The 21616-nt window shown below is 37.3% G+C and overlaps 1 protein-coding gene across 1 annotated transcript; it reads right to left on the bottom strand.

Annotated features, from left to right (window-relative positions):
• Positions 1-3415: 3415 nt before the first annotated feature.
• Positions 3416-19853, bottom strand: SLC40A1 (solute carrier family 40 member 1). The gene is made up of 8 exons (XM_081935266.1): positions 19451-19853; positions 18050-18117; positions 13550-13709; positions 12251-12366; positions 10902-11028; positions 7839-8084; positions 6721-7371; positions 3416-5579 (listed from the first exon to the last, which is right to left on the bottom strand). The coding sequence occupies exons 1-8, from the start codon at positions 19494-19496 to the stop codon at positions 5260-5262; spliced, it is 1734 nt and encodes a 577-aa protein (XP_081791392.1). The 5' UTR covers positions 19497-19853; the 3' UTR covers positions 3416-5259.
• Positions 19854-21616: the final 1763 nt, after the last annotated feature.

The raw sequence follows: 21616 nt of genomic DNA, 5'->3' as shown, positions 1-21616 counted from the left end.
TTGTCAGTTTTTCATGCAAAAGGCATGAAAATGTTACACGAAACCAACCAGTTGAGATAATGGTACGTTGGCTTCAAATCCTTTTCAAAAGGTTGGGAAGTGAAAATGTGGCAGTGTCAAAGTGTCAAAAGAAAGAAATTTGACCATGCAAATGTTATTTCTTTTGTTACTTGCATCTTTTGCCAAAATTGCGTCCCAGTAGTTACCTCTGAACCTTGTGTGTTGGTTCAGGTAAGGTGAGTACAAGGCACTTTGTGCTACAAACCCACACCGATTGACATTTTTAGTCTAACAGCTGAGCAAACATTGTAGGCATAGGTCATTGCCCATAGCTCAATTTCTGTTGCTCGAACGAAAAAACAACAACATGGTTTTACAGAGTTGCCAGATGGCTAATGTTCTTGGTTTTTAGAAAGATGGCGGGACTTTTTTTTTTTTAGCAATAAATGCTCACAAAACCAATTTCTTTACATTTCTTGAAGCTGCATTAATGTCAATGGGCTTGGGGACTATGAACAGCACCAATCAAATGATTGATTTGATCAAGTGGTGGCTATGCCATGGGGAGAGGGCTGGGTTTTTATGTTGTGGATTTTTGTAAGTCTGGAGTCATTTGTGTGTGAACTGGGCAGCCATAAAAATTGGTGTAATAAATGAAATAAATAAAATAAACCTAAAACTTTGTTCAGCCAGAAAAACACTAACATACTCAAAAAGCAGCGAGAGAGAAAAACAATAGTTATAGACAGGGTTCAAAAATCAAGAGAGAAATAATAAAATGGCTGAAATGATCAAGATCTGTTTCCAGTATGCCTTATATAGCATCACTGGGAGAGTATATAGGACAATGAGCATGGGAAAGAGATCTTCTCTCCAAGCCATTTTGCTATAGGCTTGTACGTTTCTCAGGAATCACTCCATTGTTTTGATATGGGACTGATAGGGTTGCAATGAAGCTATGAAGTTCATTCCCACTCACCTTTGTATAATAAAAGAAAAAAATGGGTGGGAAAGGAAACCCTTTTCATTTCTTGTCTTTCCAGACTTGCTACCCTAAATCTGCAAGTAACAGCAAGTTAAGATTTGACTAGTAGTTCATTCCAAACCTGAATGATATAAATTTACAAAGCATAGCAAAAGAAGGTTTTGAAGGAAAAAAGATTATTTTATCTTCTCTACCTTAATAGAATCAAATTTAAAATGTTTAGTGCCCAGAACAAGAGCATCTATTTCTAGTGGTGTATTGTATAGCAAGGATGTCAAACTGTCACACGCAGGCCACACCCACCCCGGGAATGGGAAAAACGTCACAAAACATCATGTGATGGCAACGTGATGCTGCAAATTTGATACCGGTGCTGTATAGATATGTGTGCCGGTGTGTTGCAAAAATATTTAATATATCCATAAATAAATGTGTCAAGACTGATTGCCAGTTTTATCATTGCATAGTGGAATTTTTCTGTGTCTTATCAGTTTAACTAAATTTGCTTAGTTATTTTGGGATTGATGTAGGTATCTCTTGGTATCTTAGAACTAAATCCTCATTTCCTTTGAAAAAATGTGCTAGTCAAGCAATTTGGGATGATAAAAGGCTACATCTAAGATACCCAAATTTCTCACTGCAAATGTGAATTCTGACACAAAAAAACCTTTTTTGTGGATAGGATCCACACACTATTCCATTTTAGGAGGTAAAGCAGGAAATGAACGGCAAAAGTTTCCTAGACTTCACTGTCATTCCAGCAAAGACCTTTGACTTCTTCTCATTTAAAAGTGAGGTCATGTCTTTTGCACTTCATTAGAGATATTTGGAAGTGGACTCCTCTATGCCCTTTGTTATGTACCTTTCTTCTTGCAAACTTCAGCAAGGAAAACATTAACTAGAAAGAAATATTGACTTATGCTAGAACAGGTTGAAGTATTCTCATACAACATGCACTTTGTCCTCGTTTGGTGGCCTTTCAGTAAACATACCGGTTTCTTGTTCTTACACTCACAAGCCTTTTTTAAAAGCCCTATTCAGGTATCTTTAGAGGCATGTGAGCTCTATAGACAAGGGGGATGCATTAAGGCATGCATTTGCTCTTTCTTCTATATTCATAACCCTAATTCATGGGGCAATTGTCTGCAATAGACACCCCCCCCCCCAAATAGGATTTCAAATCCTACTTTTCTAGGGTTCTTAATCTGATGAAGGTAGAAGAGGCTCTTCATTGCCACTGGTGGCTCTCTTGAAGAAGACAGTGGAATATCAAAAAGTGCCAAGAGTACCCATGTCAGCAGAAGTCAAGCTTGTTTTAAAACTTTTTTAACCTAAAAAGGAAAGCAGAGTTAATGAGGTCATTTGTATGACCTCATTCACACCCTAATGCTTGTGGAACTTTGAATTTGCTTAATAATCAGTTAACATTTTTCAGGGCCCCATGGCACAATGACCTAGGAAGCAAGAATATCTGCAATCCATCATCTGGGTGTGAATATCAAAGATTCATGCGGTTTAACATGAGATTTCAGTGTTTCAGGCAAGCTCTTGAGAGACGTGTTAATTTCACAAATTTTAGGCACTATTTTGCAGAAGGGAGAGACAAAGTTGTCCAAGCATTATGATGCCAACTACTGCCATTGGATTGTAAATTACAAATGAAGTGGGAAAGATCATGTGTCCTTTTTGGTCAATACAAATTATTGCTTCCTTGTCGAGGCCAGTCAAACTCACGTTGTCTTTTCTGTGGGCAAATTTTATTTTCAGCAGTCAGAGAACACTAGTATAAAATAAAAAGGTGGGATATAAATTCTATAAATAAGTGCTAATTATTCTTTTCCTTAAAATATACTTTGTTGACCAATTTTAGTAGACATGCTATAAAAATCCCAAATCCTATGTTTTCAGATTATGTTTCTTCTTCACTCATCTTCATCTACATCATCAGAGAAATACTAGGATATTACAATCCCTCTTAATAAGGCAAAATATTGGCCATTCAGTGTCCAATCCAAGTAGGCTTTAATCCATGGGTGGAACTATTATGAAGAAAGTAACTATATATTTCTGCTTATATATTTATTTATCCATGAAGTTTAAAAATGGACTAAATATAATTTTGTAATGACATTGAAAACAGTATTGACATATATGCAAAAGTGAATTATAACATTCAGTATATGGGATTTGTGTTTGTTTTGCTTTTATACTGCTACTATAATTCTCTCAAAAATCAATGAGATTTATCTACAATTTATTATGCTGGAAGCAATCATATCTGCATTTTATTTGTGTATAAAGTTCAGTTTCAGTTTAAGAGTTCTAGAGAAAATTCTAAACTCAGGTCTTGTGAATCGCCATTTAATTTCAGATATGGGATTAACTGTATTGCGTGCAAAACTTGTTACCCAAATGAAGAAAAGGCAAAAATGTGAAAAATAGTTTATATTTATGCATACAAATATTTTACAAATATTTAACAAACAGAAGTTGAAAATTACAGTTAGAAAAACTCCAGAGTAGAGTAAGAGGATTCAATTCTATTTTAAAGCAAAGTGCTTGTAGCATTGTTACTGCAATTTCCACAAAAGTGCATAAAACTTACTGTAAAAAGCTTTGTACTCATTGTTGTATACCATAAAATGTCTCCAAAAGCAATTCATACATAGATGGCATTGTCGATCACTACTGATTATCAATGTTTGCTTATACATTAACAAGTTTTTAAAAAATACACATACACACAAACATCCCAAACCAATTTAAACTTATTTAAAATAGTATTTTTTTTAGTAAGCTAGGGTATAAAAGTTTTTTAAAAACCAGAGTGCATAAGGGTATTAGTTCTGTAAAACATTTAAAACTATACAGATGTACCCTAATTCAGTGGTGTAAAGTGAAGCAGGACTCTACATGCTGACCTTTCTTCTAAATGCAAACCACGCTGGCTGATTAGCACAGTAGAGCTACACTAATTCTATCACTGGACAGAAGGTATATGCACCACTGCTGGTCTTCATCAAAATCTTGCCCCAACATGTATTTGTAGTTGTCAACATCAGTGCTGCCCAGAAGCTGTTTGATAGTACAAATACTGTTATGCTTCCTTTTGATAGCAAGTCTATGATCAGGGACATGCTTTTACTTTAATAATGATTAAACTATTAATCATGTGTTCACAGGTTACACAGCTTATTTCTCCAAATTACTGACATACATAAGATAGGCATACACACAAAATTAATACATGTCTTACATTGTTCATCTAGGAAACAAATTACGTTTTTTGTCAATTCGTAGTCATTTGAAATGGGTTTTATACAAAGGAGTTGCTCGTGGCGTATTCTTGATTTCTTCTAGATATCAGGGGTGCTATTGTAAAATAAATGGTTGCAATTTTGTGTTTTAAATAATTTTGAAAAAAGAGATTGTATCTTTCTTCTCCCTTACACTCTCTCATTAACACACACACACATACACAACCTAGTTCTCTCATCTCATATATCTGGCCTTTAATACTATGAAACCAAGGCTTATTAAGCATGTTACTGAAAATTTATAAAACCAAAAATACTTCCCCCTTATGTTTTACAATGCTATACTGTCTTATATAAATAGCTTTGGTCTATGCTATGTTAATCTTGCCTCCTATGAAGTGCTACATACATATTCTATACTATTTTGCATTATTTCTTATTCAGATAATACACTAAAGTAACCCAGATGTTACTCCAAAACTGAACTAGAAGTAACTTCACAGAAAAGAGGTCTTGTTTGTTTGTTTAAAGGCACATTTGACAGATTTATCGATCAGGAAACTTTGCTGTCTTTGATTTGTATGTTTTCCTCACATCTAGTATTTCTTTAAAAAAAACTGCACATCTATGCTGCATTAAACAATAACACCCACTAATCATATTACACATAAGAGCATATTTTGTTTAAGTTGTTAATCTCCAACCCACTCCAACCAATAGTAATTGTGTATTTGAAAAAAATTGAAGTTATGTCCTAGTCAACTGCCTTTAAAAAAAAAGAAATTAAACTTTTAACTCTTGAGGAGATATCCTCTTAAATAAATAAGTGCATCTCTTGCACCTGGTAAAAATCCATACTTGGTTACCTGCCCAAAGGCAAAGGAAAACTAGGTAGATTGTGGGCCTGAGTGCTGGAAAGGAATACCATTTTAGAAGGTGCCAACTGCTTCTGACCCATAATAAAGCATGGCAGTCAACATGGACTGGAAAAAAACACCTGGAGGAGGCAAAATCCTCTTACGCATTGGATTCATCAGAATTTGGAGGCTCATTGGCAACTGACTTTAACTCAGGAGTACAGCAAAGAATGACGTTCCTTCCCAAGCTTTTATGGGCAAAACGGAAGTACATGATATGACCCATTGCGACGAAGGAAACAGATATGATTACTAGCAGTCCAAAAGCTTCAGGGTTAGGAGCCAGAATAACCATGATGAAATGCAGCAGATCCAGAAGGTAATTCATGGAGTTTTGGACACCATTTATGATACCTCTTTCGGACTCTATCACATTTTCCTGAATCAATTGTGTGACTGTCAGGTCAAAAGACCAAAGGCCTAGACAAAGCAAATAAAAGGAAAAAGGTATTTAATTCCAGCCGAGGCAAGGCAGGAGACACAGAAGAACACTTGTTGAACAAGCACAGATCTCTATACTGCAAACAAATCCTTTTTCCCCCAGTTAAAAGCCTTGCCATCCCATTTTGAAAATATATACAATGGAAACATTCTGCTCCAATCTTCCAGTCAGAACAGTTCTGATGGAAAAAGGCTGGGCTATGGAAATAAGATAACCACTTCCATTGCTCTTCTTTCTGCAATGCAGGCTACACTTGCATATACCCAGCAACTGTGATGGTGCTATTTCTGCACCAAGGAGATTTATAATAATTATTAGTCCATTTTACTTATGTTGGATTTGTTTACGAGAATAAGACAATTTAGGATACATTCCCATGCTTAATCCCCCCCCCCCCCCAACTATATGCGGCAAGACTTGATTCTGAATTAGCTGTACAAAGAAACATTGTGTTAAAAGCTTTTTATCAATAAAATCTTCTTCAACTGTGGTTTGGATGGGAAGCAAGTCCTGACTTCCGGGTTGCTCGGAGGGTGGTTTTAAGCGTTCCGAAGGCTTCAGGGACCGTCCGAGACTTCCCTGATGCCTTCGGAGCGCTTAAAACCACCCTCCAAGCAACCCGGAAGTCACTTCTGGTTTGCTCGGAGGGTGGTTTTAAGCACTCCGAAGGCTTCAGGGAAGCCTCTGGACAGTCCCTGAAGCCTCCGGAGGGCCTCCAGGGGGGGGCGGGGGAGGCTCTTTTTGCCCTCCCCAGGCTCCTATAAAGCCCCTGGAGCATGGGGAGGGCAAAAAAAAATGTAAAAATGGGGGGGGGGTTTCGTGCGTTTTGCACGCATGCGCACTGGGGGGGGGTTGCGCGTTGCATTATGGGTGCGGCACGCCCGCATTCGACCCCCCTGCGCTCCCCCCACTTGTGGCACGTGAGCCAAAAAAGGTTCGCCATCACTGCTATAGAAGTTGCAATCCAATACACCATAACTTGTAATACAACTATATCTGGAGACCATCTTGAAAATCTAGATTTAATATACGATTTATGACAGGTCCCACAACTACTAGAGAAGTATAGATCTGTGTTCAAAGAAGTACCATGAGTATTTTATATTGGAATGTACGTACCAACTCTTGCTACAATGACTCCCGCGAACAGAAGGCTAACGGAGATGAGAGACTCTGGGCTGGGAGCTAATCCTGGATCAGAAGACGTTGCATTAATCAAAGCAGGCATTTCAGTGGTAAAAGCCATTTCAAGGAAATCACCATCGGGTGCCAAGGTGGGTAATGGATTGCTTTCAAACAGCCTAGCACTGATGTCAGCGAATGGGGAAACAGTGAGATCCAAAGGACTTCCTGGTGTGAACACGGAGATCACGCATAAAACAAGAGAACACAGCTGGGCAATTCCAGAGATGATGCCTGTGCGGATTAACCCACATTTGTTACGTAACCAAGTGAAGGCTACTGTTCCCAGGATTCCAGTTAAGGCAGAGGCCCCCATTAATAAGCTTAAAGTGGAGCCACTCAGTCCCTGAGTGTATGCATAGCCAGTAGTAATGCAGTCAAAGCCGAGGACGGTCATGTAAAGGAACGCCAGGGCCAGACCTGCAAGGAACACTGACTGGTTATAGTAGGAAACCCATCCGTCACGGAATGTACTGAAGGGCTCAGCCATGCGAGAAAGACAGCTAGCATTTTCCTGTTCAGGCTCAGAAACAGCGCTCTCTTTCTTGTGAATTAACTGGACTCCTTCGGTACCCTTCGATTCGCCATCTGCAGAAAGAAGCAGCAGATAAGGATCGCCCATTCAAGCAAACAAATTTGCACCCATTAACGACAGACATGCTGTTAGCAAGAAACTTTAGAGCTCTGTCCTCAGTCAAAGCAGGTTGTAAAACAATTGACTGACAGGTCAAAACTGGTTCTCACAGCATAGCAGGAAAGATCCCCCCCCCCGTTCATTAGAAAGAAATGGGAAAGCACCAAATGCTTCTCTTTCCCCATTTCTGCTCTTCTCACTTAGCGCTTTGGGTATGTCAAACAAACCATTAGTGTCAAGTGCTTTAGCAGCAGGAGTGCCATTGCCTTACTGGTTTTTCCAAATCTTGGAATGGATTTTTAAAAGTATAAGGAAACAGAAGGTACAATGATCTCTGATGAACTTAAAATGACAAGGAAGTATGCACAAGTGCATGATTTCATTGATATTTGATCAAGGATAATTTCTGAAATCCTTTTACCTTTCTCTACATTGAGCTGCTTCAGTTCTGACTCTTCAGCCTTTGAACCAGTCTTGTGAGCCAAAGCAGGCGTCTTCTTGTACACTTTGAAGAGCAGTGTATATTCTATACACATGGAGATCAAGTTCCAGCCAGAAATGAACCCACACCCTATCACAGGTGAACCAAAGGTCATTATTTGTCCCACGGCCATAGGAGCCAAGATGTTGGTCAACTGATCAATCCTTCGTATGGTAGCATTCATATCTATAAGCAAATGCAGAAGTTAGTACTGGACAATGTCACAAAAATAACTCTCTTTTTGTGCCACACCCACATGATGAAAGGCAGTTTCAGGAATCATTTTTGGCTCCTGAGCCGTGGTGGTTTTTATGAGGCTGGCTGAAGAACTGCTTACTTTGCCAAGGAGCTCCTTTTTCTTTTTATTGTGTTTTTAGTTTTGTTAACATTTATAAATAATCTCAACAGTAATACAAGGGGGACCTGAGTATTTAGTATTAAGCTAGAAACCTTTTATATATTGTACTATCATTTTTTTTGCGATTGTCTATCAATGCTACACTCATTTTAGCTGTACAACTTAAACAATTCTTATATTTATCAACTTTTTATAACTTATATTTAACACTGAAATAAACTTTTTTCTTATCTTTAAAGTTTCAAATTATCTGAGCTATTATGTATGAACAATTTCTAGCTTATACTACTATGCCCAGCTAATATATGTATTTCATAATATATTATTCACATGTTCTACTGCAATAAAACAATTACTGAAGAGAAAGGAATACTATTTTTTAGGCTTTGTCTTAGAATTTTAATCTTTTCTTAAATCCTAGCATTGATTACTGTATTTTTCAGAGTTAAGACGCACCAAGCTTTTGAAGAGGCAAACTAAAAAAAGGTTTTTGCACTCTGCAAACCTCCCCAAAACGGCTTGTTTTTAGTGAAAATGGGCCCTTTAAAAAAAAAAAAGGCATGAATAGCCCTTAGAAGGCTTGTAGAGTGCTCCTGGGGTGTGGCGAAAACGAGCAAATAATGCTCATTTCGGCTTTCCCCAGCCCCCAGCAGCTCTCTGAAAGCCTCCTAAAAGCTATATGAACTGCCATTTTGGTGAAGGGGCGGGGTTTCAGAAGGAAAAAAAATGCTGTATTCAGTGTATAAGACGCACCCAGATTTTCAGCCTCTTTTTGAAGGGAAAAAGGTGCGTCTTATACTCTGAAAAATATGGTATTTTGATTCTTCCCTGGGTTTTTGTCTAATTTTACACTTGGTTTTAACTTTTTAAACCTCGCTGCATACATATTTGGCTTAGTATGAATATTTATAATAATATAAATAAATTTTTATATATAATATAAATAAACAATATTTATATTCTTTCATAAACCTTCCTAGAGAACTATATAAAATGTGTTAAATAAGTTTCACATATAAAAAAGCAAGTTGTATGCATTCATTCACAAAAGAATGAATTATCTAAACTAGTATCACTGCAAAGATATTATGCCTATCTTGAAGTCTCCTTACTCACATTAAACCGGAACCAGATAAGTAATATTTTATATATTATTATCACATTGTGTTTCATCAAATTCTAGCATTTAACTAATGTTGCATAAAAAGCACATCCTTTTATCCACCTTTCAAATTTCCATCATTCAACATTTTGGGTTGACTACAAATAGAAAAAAAATCCCAACTATTATAGAAGAAAAAAAAGCACAATTTCCCCTAATTTCAGTAGTCTACTGGTTATTTCCAATCTAACCATGCTTGTTACATATGTAAATTGGAAATATTTTTAGGAGCATAGCAACATTTCACTACCTACCTATGATGTAAAATGGTAACTTCTTGCAGCAAATAGTGCATGACTCTATGAAACATGTAACTTAGTTTTAAATAGTAAACAGGACACAATTTTAATTGTCTGTTCCCTTCTCACACCATACCCTTTTAATCATTTAGTCTCTCTGTGTGTGTCCATATTTGCATTGGGCAGCGTCTGGAATCTTTCAGAGCATTTATTAAAAATGGAATAGCTGGATACCATATGTCCACATAAATATATTCTTAATTAATGATTTTTGCAATCAGAATAAAAATGTAGAGCACAAAGAATTTGGCATCATGCTATATAACAATTAGTTGCAATTCAGTGTATATCTGAAGGTTATTTGGACTTTTAGTTTCAACAATAAAAAAACTGTGGGGTAATTTGAAGCATATTACTTCTATTTCAGTCCTTATTCAGTTACCACTACAACTCAAAATGCTTAGGACTAGAACTCAAGAACTGCTGTTGTCAGTTTGCAACACAAATTACCCTTCTTTCCATAGAAGAAGCGGCACGAAGGTATCTTATTTGGTGCAAGTAGAATGGACTTAGATATTTGCAGAATTGACCGCATCCAAATACCTCCGCCTGTCTGATATATACTGAGACGGCATGCTACAAGTTCCATCATTTAAGCATGGTCATCTGGTGGGACCAGGAGATGTGCCTTTTTGTCTCTATGCCTGCCCCAGGGAACAGCATTCTTCCCAGAATCCATATTGCCCCAATTCTGCCCCCCCTTCTGAAAGGCTCTGGTGATTGGGTTTCTCCACAGGCATTAAGTAAGGAGGAGTTTGAGAGCCTATCTTAATTAATTGTTAGAGCTGATTCTGGCACAATACAATTTATATTTTATTCTTTGGATGACGATGAGCATTTGTTGTTTTTAACTGTATATACCATCCAGATTTGCATGTTGAATAGGTATCTACATAAATTGATTTGACTGATGAACAATGGAAACAATATTGTTTTGCAAAAAAAGTGATTTTAAGGAGTATTACAATTTGTTTGCTAAATCTTGATGAAACTATAATGACTAATTATTCATAGAAATTATATAATTCTCTGATCTGTTGTTTTATCCAAACTAGAAAAAAAAAGATCTGGAAAAGAAATCTAAAGTCATGTTCTCTTGCTGTAATCCAGCAAAATGTGTGGAATTCAATTGCTCTTTTAAGTCAGTCACACGGAATAAAATAAGGTAAACAAATATATCTTACCTGCTAATTTGCTTCTATTGTCACCAGCAACAACAACAACCCAGTCTCTCTGTATGGTGATTGCTGTGGCTGTACTGGCCAAATTTGCAATGTTTGCTATTGAGATGACTAGAATATAGCACAAGGTCTGAAATGGAAATAGAAACAACCTGTTTATGGAACAGGTAAGAAAGTAAGGCCTTCCTCCCACTATTTAAATCAACTTTCCCACCTGAACTGCTGTGTTTTATATGAATTTTACATCTCAAGATATTTGGCCACATAGGGAGCCAAACATAAACTGATCTCCCTACTATTCCTTTAACCCATAGCCCCAAAGTCCTCTTCAAAAACATCTCCAAGAGATTCTAAAGACCTTTCTGAATGAGATCTGTTTTCATTTGGCAGGATGAAAGACTTTTGAAGAAAATCAGAGACACCCTCTGTCTTCTTTGTCCTTAGAATGCTCCAAGCCATGCTTTCTATTTCTATGATCCTGTAACTATAAGACAGGATTTGTGAGGATTTCTGGGGGCTGGCTAGGAAAAGGAAGACAGGAAATCCAGAACCTGCTCCTTCTTTTCATGGGCAATTCTCTGGATTCAACCACATTGTAATTATTCCATAGTGAATCTAGCGAAGATATTTTGTAACTACATCTAATTGTGATTTATAAACCTTGGTATATAGCTTAACGTAATATGTAAAATGAACCAATGTGCCTTAGTCAACAAACAGCAGTTATAGTAAGCCATAGCATAGCTTGATATAATCCCTCTGCTTAAGGATATCAAGCTGGCTGCAAAAACGACTAGATACCATAATATAAAACACTGTAGCTGTCTGAATTTTTTGCAGTCCTGATCTCTCACTCTTTTTAATAATCAGTATATCTACATTTGCAATTAGTACTTTGCTATTGGTACTCATGTTGTAGTAACATTAAATTTCAAAGGCTTTAGGGGCGTAAATGGAGTTGACTGTATAAGCGTTGACAATTAACCCACACTAAAGCTTAAAGCTGATTAAAAACATGCCTAAAACTTGTCCCAAAGGTGCTTTTTGAAGAGGCAACTGGATTTTCTGGTTTTTCTTTGAAGACGTTTTGCTTCTCATCCAAGAAACTTTTTCAGTTGTGGATGAGAAGCAAAACGTCTTCAAAGAAAAACCAGAAAGTCCAGTTGCCTCTTCAAAAAGCACCTTTGGGACAACCATAACCTGGATGACTGAGAATCTCCATAGACATCTACCTAAAGCTTGAAAATGACTACAAAACATGAATATATTTTTCAGAGAACAGCTAATAGCAAAGTACTTTGTATAAATAGCAAAGTACTTTGTATAAATGTTTTTAAGTTCTGTGCACTTACAAGAAGCCATCCTTGATACAAATTTAAAAGTTGCGCTTTAAACAGGAAGACGATCATGAGAAGGATGCCACACAAAATGACTGATGCATTCTGCACAATTAAGGACGTCTGGGCCACTGTTTAGGAGAAAAGAAAGGGAAAGGGTGCACAATGTCAATACTTAAAATAGGAAATATTTCAGTTTATTATTATATCAAGATGTTTACATCTGTTTTCAAGGCAACATTTTTAGGCCAATGTCCTAAATATGGATTTAACAGGTAAAAGAGAGTGAGACATTCATCTTTGCATTAATGCTTAAACGGCACTAGACAATGGACGGTCCCTTCCTGGTGTGAAGGCATCATCTTCAAATTGCTAATGCTACTATCAAGGAGGAAACACCCAGCTTGAGTAGTTGATGTTTACATCTAATGGGCATTAATTATTCAAAATTAGCTTTGCTTAGACAAGATAATTATTTGTGAAGTATTTAGTCAAATGCTTAGACAAGATTTAAGTCGTATTAATAACTTAAACACATTAATTCTGAAGAGTGCATAACATAATTACAGAAGCCACAGAAGTATAAGGTAGCGTCCCTACTGTGCATTTTTAATAAACAGTTCAAATTACTATTCTAAAGTAGTTGCAGATCCTACAGAGCTGTGCCTCATTATGGAGTAAATTCCAGTGAAGTCTGTAATTCTTGAAAAATAAGTAAACATAGATATGACTGGGCAGTCCATTTGTTATTTGCATAGCCATTCTGAACGAGACACTTACTCTGTGCAATTCTTTACATCAATGTTAATAGAACTAGGTTGTTTTTTTTTGAAGTTGGGATGTAAACTTTTAATTTTGCATTAGAGAGAAAAAAAGTCTCTTTTAAATCAAGCTTGGTATCTGGTGCTTGATGAAGATGACCATTAATTTTTCTTGGCAGTAATACAAAAAATGGTTTACCACATTTTGTTTGTTTAATCTACCAGTCTAGCCCATGGCTTTCATGTGGTCTTCTATGTAAATGGCTTTCCTGTAGTCTTTTCAGAGCCTTCCAAAATCAACTATCTTTGAAACTTTAGGGAAATCTTTGGCTATGTATCCGAGCATTCTATTTTAGGATGGTCAGTAAGTCTGGTAAAGTTTTTCAAGCTTAATTAGGTGCAACTAGCCAAAAGGGCACACTTTAAATTAGGCATACTGTAATTAAAAGCTTGGCACTGACACAATTGTTTCAGCAAATTCTATGCTTTTTTTGTGATTTAGATTTCCCTTATTATATGCAAATATTCTTCAATATTGTATGACGCTACTAACCTTTGAGCCTTGAATTCTTGTCTACCCAGTCTCCAATAATGGCACCTAAAAGAAGAACTGATCCTGCCACAACCAATCCATAAACAGCAGTTAGGAGCAGACTGTTTCCATATAATTCAACCAGGAAGACAGACACTGCAAAATGCCACATACGATCCCCCTAGAATGAATACAATATGTTTAATTATTCAGTGCTTTTTAAAATCTGCAAATAATTAGAAAACTTTGGGCAGATTGCAAGATGATACACAACATTCAAAATAAACATCAATAAAATAGCAAAACATACTACTGTAGCACCTCAATATGTATATATTACATTTTCAGGTCTCTAGCAGCCTCTCTTATCTAAAATGGCTAGATTCCCAAACCGTCTTAGTAATTAGATTCATTAAAACTGAAAAAAGGGATTGGTTATAGAATCTTGAGAACAGGATACATATTCTGTTCTATTCTGCCACTAGAGTATAGGGGTGGGTTTATATCACAGTCTAAAGATTCATACTTTTATTTATATAATGTTAGATTTTTTAAAATCTTGGTCTGTCTGTCTGTCTGTCTGTCTGTCTGTCTGTGTCTCTCTATCTATCTATCTATCTATCTATCTATCTATCTATCTATCTATCTATCATCTATCTATCTATCTATCATCATCATCATCATCTATCTATCATCTATCTATCTATCTATCTATCTATCTATCTATCATCTATCTATCTATCTATCTATCAATCATCTATCTATCTATCTATCTATCTATCTATCTATCTATCTATCTATCTATCTATCTATCATCTATCTATCATCTATCTATCATCTATCTATCTATCTATCTATCTATCTATCATCTATCTATCTATCTATCTATCATCTATCATCATCTATCTAATACACTAATTAATATGAACATCTAAACGGGGAGACCATTGCTAGTATCATCAATGATATACATACAAATTGAAGGCTGGAGGTGTGCTTTTTTTTAGCCAGTGGTACTTTGCTAGGGAACACCTTGTTTTCCTTTCATTTTTTCACAATAAACCTACTCATGTCTGACAAGCTTTCAGAGTGAGAGAGAAGGTTCTTATTGTAATCTAGGTGTAGGAATGAGGCTTGACACGTCTGAGGAGAATTAGAACGGTTTATTGCAACAGGCACAGTCAAAACTACATACAGGAGAGATTCAGCACCTTCCCTGCTTGACAGCTATTTATATGGAGCTGTCAAGCAGGGCAGCCAATGGGGACGAACTAAACAGCCTGCGCTCAGCCAAGCCGCGTCTTAGCCAATCAGGCGCGACTTGGCTGTTGCTAGCTGTCAGGCAGGGCAGACCGGTCGTAGGTCAAGGATAGAACAGTTCTTATATAATTTTTATTTATAAGGTAAAGGTCCCCCTTGCACATATGTGCTAGTTGTTCCTGACTCTAGGGGGTGGTGCTCATTTCCATTTCAAAGCCGAAGAGCCAGCACTGTCCAAAGACGTTTACATGGTCATGTGGCCGGCATGACTAAAAACTGAAGGTGCACTAAACGCTGTTACCTTCCCACCAAAGTGGTCCCTATTTTTCTACTTGCATTTTTACATGATTTCGAACTTCTAGGTTGGCAGAAGCTGAGACAAGTAATGGGAGCTCATTCCGTTATGCGGCACTAGGGATTCGAACTGCCAAAGTGCCAAAGTTTCTGATCGATAAACTCAGCGTCTTAGCCACTGAGCCCTTTTGTTATTATATTTACTATTTTTTATATTTGCTGCATTGTGAACTTTCTCTGCACTGAAAACAAACAAACAAATAACCTTCAAGCAAACTACAATTATAACATTAATATCTTTGGATTGCATGTCCACCAGAAATTGTGACTCTCAAAATACCTGGAACCCATCATCTTAGGAAAGACTCTCTTAAGACTTGCATCCTCCTCACTGATAAAATACACCATCTCTTAATGTCTAGGCTGGCAGGAATTTTTATTTATTTATTTCTTGAACTTAAAGATTGCCCGTCTCACGCACATGGGGCGGTGTCAGTTGTTCTGTCAACTTTTGTGTTTTCTTACAAGTCCTAAATAATAATTAGCTCTTCTACAATCAATTAACATTCCACTGTTCTGTCCATGAAAAATACAGGAATAATTGATTCTGACTCCATTAACTCAATACCTAATAAAATCACTGAATGAACTGACAATGACAAAACAAGACTGGTCAACTGATATCTCTAATGGCCATTTATTTTACAATGTTAATATTTTACACAGCCTCTCTGAATGTGTGCATGCCCTTCCGTTAGCAACAAAAAAATCCAGTAACTAATGATAATACCAAAGTTGCTCATATTGAAATGCCTGAATGCAAGCAATCATAAATCAAAGAAATGATAATCTGGTGACAATGAACTCTAGAAAACAAGAGGGCATTATTAATGTGACTAGCATTGAGGAAAAACAAGGTTTCGAAATACCCTTCACTCGGCCTCTCATAAACTTTTGAGAATAAGGCAAGTGCGTTTACACTATAAGTGCCTCATTGGGAATCTAGCCAAGTGTTATACAGTATATGAAATTGGCCCAATCTATTTTATATGCACTTAAATTAAGTGACCATAATTTAATGAAGTTACCACTTGTCTAATAAGGAAGCAGATTCATTGGGCTCTGAAAATGTAATTACTTTTGACTTTGCCATGAAGTAGAAGCCAAAGTTTTTAACTCAAGATGTAAGCCTGCTATTGTTTAAGTTCTGCAAGAGTTTACTTCCTAATTAATAAATAACTTAATAGCTAAATCAACAATATTGATATTTACTGAAATTGCAGTATTTCTAAGCTTCTTAATTTAACTAATGGTTATAAAAGGTTAGCTATTTTACAAAAGTATTTATTTGCCTATTTCTTTCTATTTAAGAAAGAAAAAATGATTTAAGCAGACAATATTATCATGAATGAGTGTAAGCGATCATTAATGAATTAAGCAGAACTTTTTATAAATATATTCTGGTATATGAACTACATAGCCATTTAAAATTATGCCATAATTCTAAATTCCAAAAGGCAATCCAATGAAATAAATAATGCTTAATTCCTTATTAGATCATAGTACTAGTCATATAATTCATTAAATCAAGAGACAATCAAATATGCTATTGTTACAGTCATTGTTAATTTTAATAAGAGGAAAAGTGATATATCAAACATTATTATGATAATGATAAAATGATAGACATCTTTTGGACATCTTAATGAGGATGGCCATGATTTTAAATTTTAAGCACTACTATCAGAGAGCTGAACAGTCACACTATATATAATGCTTTTATATTAAGTTGTTACCATAATTAGTCACTTTACAATCAAGCCAGATTTAAATCAAAATGTAGGAGTCATGTTCATCAACCTAATACTATTTCTCATCTCTCTCTCATACATACTTTTAAGCATATTTTAAATGTAGGCTATATTTTGAATGTTGTTTCTAATTTACTTGAGTATTTTTAAATAGAAAAAAAGGTTAAAAGTAGATTGAGTAAATAATTTTTTTCTTAAGTCCAATATTGTTACCAATCAGATATTTTTCATGTAAGCTGTCTTACTACTGCAGTGAAAAAATAAACTTTTTATTCAAATGTAGAACAAAGCAGGAAAAGATGCAATAAGTGAACATTTAATATAATAAGTGAAAACAAACACTCTTCTAAAATTCTGAAGATTATAAGATTTAGCGTTAAACATTAATAGGTTACAATTCATAATAATCAACATAACTCTAAAAAATCAGTAGCAAAGCTCACATAAAAATTACCAACTGCTGTTTTAAACTGTTGCTCGGAAATGCAATGTATTCTATCTGCTTTTTTAAAAAAAATCTGCTTCCTCAAAAATGTGTTGCAAATCCAACAATTAATTTCTACAAGTAGTTTTTATTTACAATACAAAACCTCAAACTTCTTATCCACAGAATATCAAAAGTTACTAAAAGAGAATTAAATCCATTGATGATTGAGTTGCAAGCATTGCCTGAAAAAAATGGAAACTTGTCAAACAGAATAAAATGCCTCAAATCAGATGCAAAGTTCAATTTAGTTTGTACTTAGTAGGTTGAGACCAGCCAATGACTTTCTTAGATATATTAAATATATATCTTTTTAGATATATTAAAACCAAGGGAACAAATTCATAAATGATTAAGTTTAGGTCCACCCATTTCAAAAGATCTACCCTTAAGTACTATGGCTGCATCTGGACCTACCATTCAACAACTGTATGAGATTCTTTAAAATCAGTGAATCATGGGTTTTATCCATACATTAGAAAGTTCAGAATCTAGTCCTAATTGTAGCATCCCAAAGAAGTGATTTCACAATTTATCCCAGAGCATAATTTAGCTGATGTATTTTTGCTAAATATAATCTAGTAATATAAATGCACATGTATCCAAATAATTGTAATACATATCAATCACCCTGAAATCAAATGCAAATTCCTGTGGTTTTATTTCACTTACCCAAGTGGACAGGGCATGTCCAAAGTATAGAAGGACTTTTGCAGATGTCAAATAGCTAATACAGGATTCTAGAATGGAAAGAACAAAGCACTGTAATGAACACAGGTAAATGGTAAATTATTGACTGCAAAGTGTTTGTTATTACCATCATTGCTCAGAATCTTCTTTTAAAGAATTAATTTGAATCTGATGAATATTTAGTTTACTTCTACTACCGAGGTAGCTTGACCCAATATGAATATTTCAAGAAATAATTGCCATCTTTTAATAGTAAGTTTATTATGTGCCTTATAATATCTTTTGCTAGTCAACATATTATGAGGTCCTGATCATCTCCATTACTCCCATTCCATCTCTATATATCCTTCATCACAAATGCTATTTCTAGGTGCTGTACTTACACTGTACATACACAATCAAATTTAGAAGGGATAACTGGGTTTACCTACCTTCATTTTAATGTAGAAGGTAGTCCCAAGGACATAAAAGCAACTGTATAAACTCAATTTTCTGGTAGAGAACATCCCATTTGGGAATGGTAACCGAAGACGTCTCATTGGTCATGACTAAGCGGCTACGGCATGACTAAACGCCAAAGGCACACAGAACGCTGTTACCTTCCCACCAAACCCTATTTTTCTACTTGCATTTTTACATGGTTTCGAACTGCTAGGCTGGGAGAAGCTGGGACAAATAACGGGAGCTCACTCCCTTACATTACGCGGCAGTAGGGATTTGAACCACTCTTTCTGATCAACAAGCTCAGCATTTTAGCCACTGAACCACCACTATATATATATATCCCTAGTTTACGTGTGTGTGTGTGTATGTATGTATGTATATGTATATATACACACACATAGATCATTTTCTATGTGCAGGAGGACATTAATTTCATTGGTGTCACTCTAGATACGAATGTCATGTCTTATTTAACAGTCCACCAGGGCTTGCTCTGAAGCATCCTCTTCTATCATAAGAGCAAAAGGGATTCCTATAGCAACATTCCATTTCCATTCCGGTGCCCCAATATTTAAGCCCCATTTCGTAAAGAAGCGGGGTTCCCTTATGCCAGGAGCCTAACTTCGCACAACAGGAAAAGTCCTCTTCTCTTCCCGACAGTCCATTAGATACTCGAATTGTGCTTTTTCTCTCCCCCACCTCCTTCCCGTTCCTCTCTTTTGCAGACCGGGCGCGTGACCATCCTTCCACGCTGTGGCCCCACTCGCGGCCCGGGCAAAAGCGCCTTCCCTGCGTGTCGCGCGCCCTTGGTCCACCTTCCAGCTTAACCCCTTCCAACACAAAACGCGCGCAACCTCGACTGCTTTCCCCACTGCTGCCGTTCCCTTAAAGCCCAGTCCATCGCCCCCCACTCCTGCCGGCCGCCCATCGCGCACTCACCGCAACAGCCTCGGCTGTTTTGTTGTTCTGTTGCAGACCGAGCCATGGCAATCCGGGGTCACCTCTCCTCTCTCTTTTGCTCAGTTGCGGAGGCTGTCAAGCCCTTTTCAGGCGCAGAAGCAACACAAGAGAAAGGGAGAGGTGGAAGTAGATGAGAGCGAGGTACAGAAAACAGAAATACGGGGTGTGGGGTTAGAGGGGTGCAAGGAGGAGGCAGCGGTTTCCCTCGGTTTGGTCTTTCCAAACTTAGCTATCACTGTAGCTGAAGTTGGAAAGGAATGGCCTTATGCCCAGGCAGAGGCCAAGAACGGCCTCGGGAGAAAAGGGGGCCCAGTGAAGAGCCCACCGCCCTCGTCAGACTCCGGCCGCCGCCGCCTCTCCAAGCCGAAGCTGCCCGCTTGGACTGTGTTGTGCCTTGCGGGAGAGCCGCCTGTTTATAAAACGCTGCCACCAGGGGCCGAGCCAAAGTGGAGTAAAGCCCGGGAATCACCTATCAGCGCCCAGCTGATCTGCATATCTCCGCCCGTCGATCCCTCCGTCTGGGGTTCTTGCGACCTCGGGAAGGAGGAGGAGGAGGAGAAGTTGGGGTTCGCGCGCCCTTTGGGGAGTCTGCGACTGACAAGAGGGGGGCCCTTTATACTTCTGGGAAGGCTGACCGGAATCTCCACCCCAGAGCACCCTATTTGCCCCGAAACAACACAACACCCTGAAATAAAATGCAGGGCGTCCTCTTTGGGCAGCCTCTGCGTTTCTCCCGAAAGCTTTAAAAACCCCAAAACCGGGGATCCTGCTGGAAACAAAAGTGTACGGGCTAGGGTGGAGGGGGATCGTAGCGACCCGAAGATGTTATGTTATTGTACAGCAACCACCCCCTCCCACCTTTTTTTAAAATAAAAGTTTATACGGGCATTTCATCCTGCGTCTTTTTCGATTTAGTGCTGATTTAGTTTCTCTTCTTTTGGCTGTGAATTTTGTGTGTGTGTGTCTGTCGAAACTTTATTATTATAAGCCATAGGGGGACTTTTTAATGGGAACCCAGTCATGATATATGTATGTTTTATAAACGAATAAAACCCAATTAAAACAAACAATCATTTGTTTCGGTGCAAACATGTCGGGCCGTTAACCTTTTGTTTAAAAGCTGTGTCTTTACTGCTAGTCTCTCATTTGGCTGCCATTGTTTACTTGGGCTACTCGAAGTTTACTTCTACTTTATCTCTATTCGGAGCATTTATCTTTCAGCTTTTCCAGGTGAATATTTCTGTGGATGGCTTCCTTACTGAAGACCAAGAAGGCATTTGGCATGAGAAATGAAAAAACAACAACAACAACAACCCTCCTTCCACTGTTAAGTAAAGAAATTTTAGTAAAAATAATTGACCCTTTTTTCTTCCATGCAATATCCTTATTTCGCAATTGAAAATTTTAACTTAGGAAGGGAAAACTTATAAATTTAAACCATACCCTTTTCAGTCCCCTGCCCCCTCCCCCCCAACCCAAGTCTCCTATGCTGGAATCCTCGAAAATGGGAGCATCATGAGGCAACGGGAGATAAAAGAAACATTGAGATTTTTTTCTTCAAAAAATGGACAAATTAAAAGGGGAAATGATATACTTGAGGGGCTTAATTTGTGTTTAGTTCGTTATACACAATGTCTTTAAACTTCATCCTAGAATATGGGAAATAATAATAAAGAATAATAGATCAAAACATGCAAAAGTGGCATTTGTTCATTAAAGGTAAAGGTTCCCCTTGCACATATGTGCTAGTTGTTCCCAACTCTAGGGAAGTTGGTTCATCTCTGTTTCAAAGCTGAAGAGCCACTGCTATCCGAAGACCTCTCCGTGGTCATGACTAAATGCCAAAGGCTCAGGGAACGCTGTTACCTTTCCACCAAGGTGGTTCCTATTTTTCTACTTGCATTTTTACGTGCTTTCGAACTGCTAGGTTGGTAGAAGCTGGGACAAGTAACGGGAGCTCACTCCGTTATGGGGCACTAGGGATTCGAACTGCTGAACTGCTGACCTTTCTGATTGACAAGCTCAGCATCTTAGCCACTGAGCCACCACATCCTCTTTTCCCAATTTGTTCATTGGGAAGAATTAATAACTTTTTAAAAGGTTTCCAGGAGAGACTTCCTTCTTTCTAAAAGTTATTAAGCGCTA

Source organism: Natrix helvetica, assembly GCF_964273705.1.
Source record: "Natrix helvetica genome assembly, chromosome: 1".
Taxonomy (NCBI): Eukaryota; Metazoa; Chordata; class Lepidosauria; order Squamata; family Natricidae; genus Natrix; species Natrix helvetica.
The sequence above is the reverse complement of the archived record's forward strand: the minus strand, read 5'-3'. Positions and strand labels throughout refer to the sequence as shown.

Coding starts and splice junctions, on each gene's coding strand:
- SLC40A1 (XM_081935266.1), bottom strand. CDS start 19,496: ATGGCTCGGTCTGCAACAGAACAACAAAACAGCCGAGGCTGTTGCG. Junction 7,372..7,838: donor GCAGCTCAATGTAGAGAAAG/GTAAAAGGATTT, acceptor TTCTTTCTGCAG/ATGGCGAATCGAAGGGTACC. Junction 5,580..6,720: donor AGTCATTGTAGCAAGAGTTG/GTACGTACATTC, acceptor TGCTTTGTCTAG/GCCTTTGGTCTTTTGACCTG.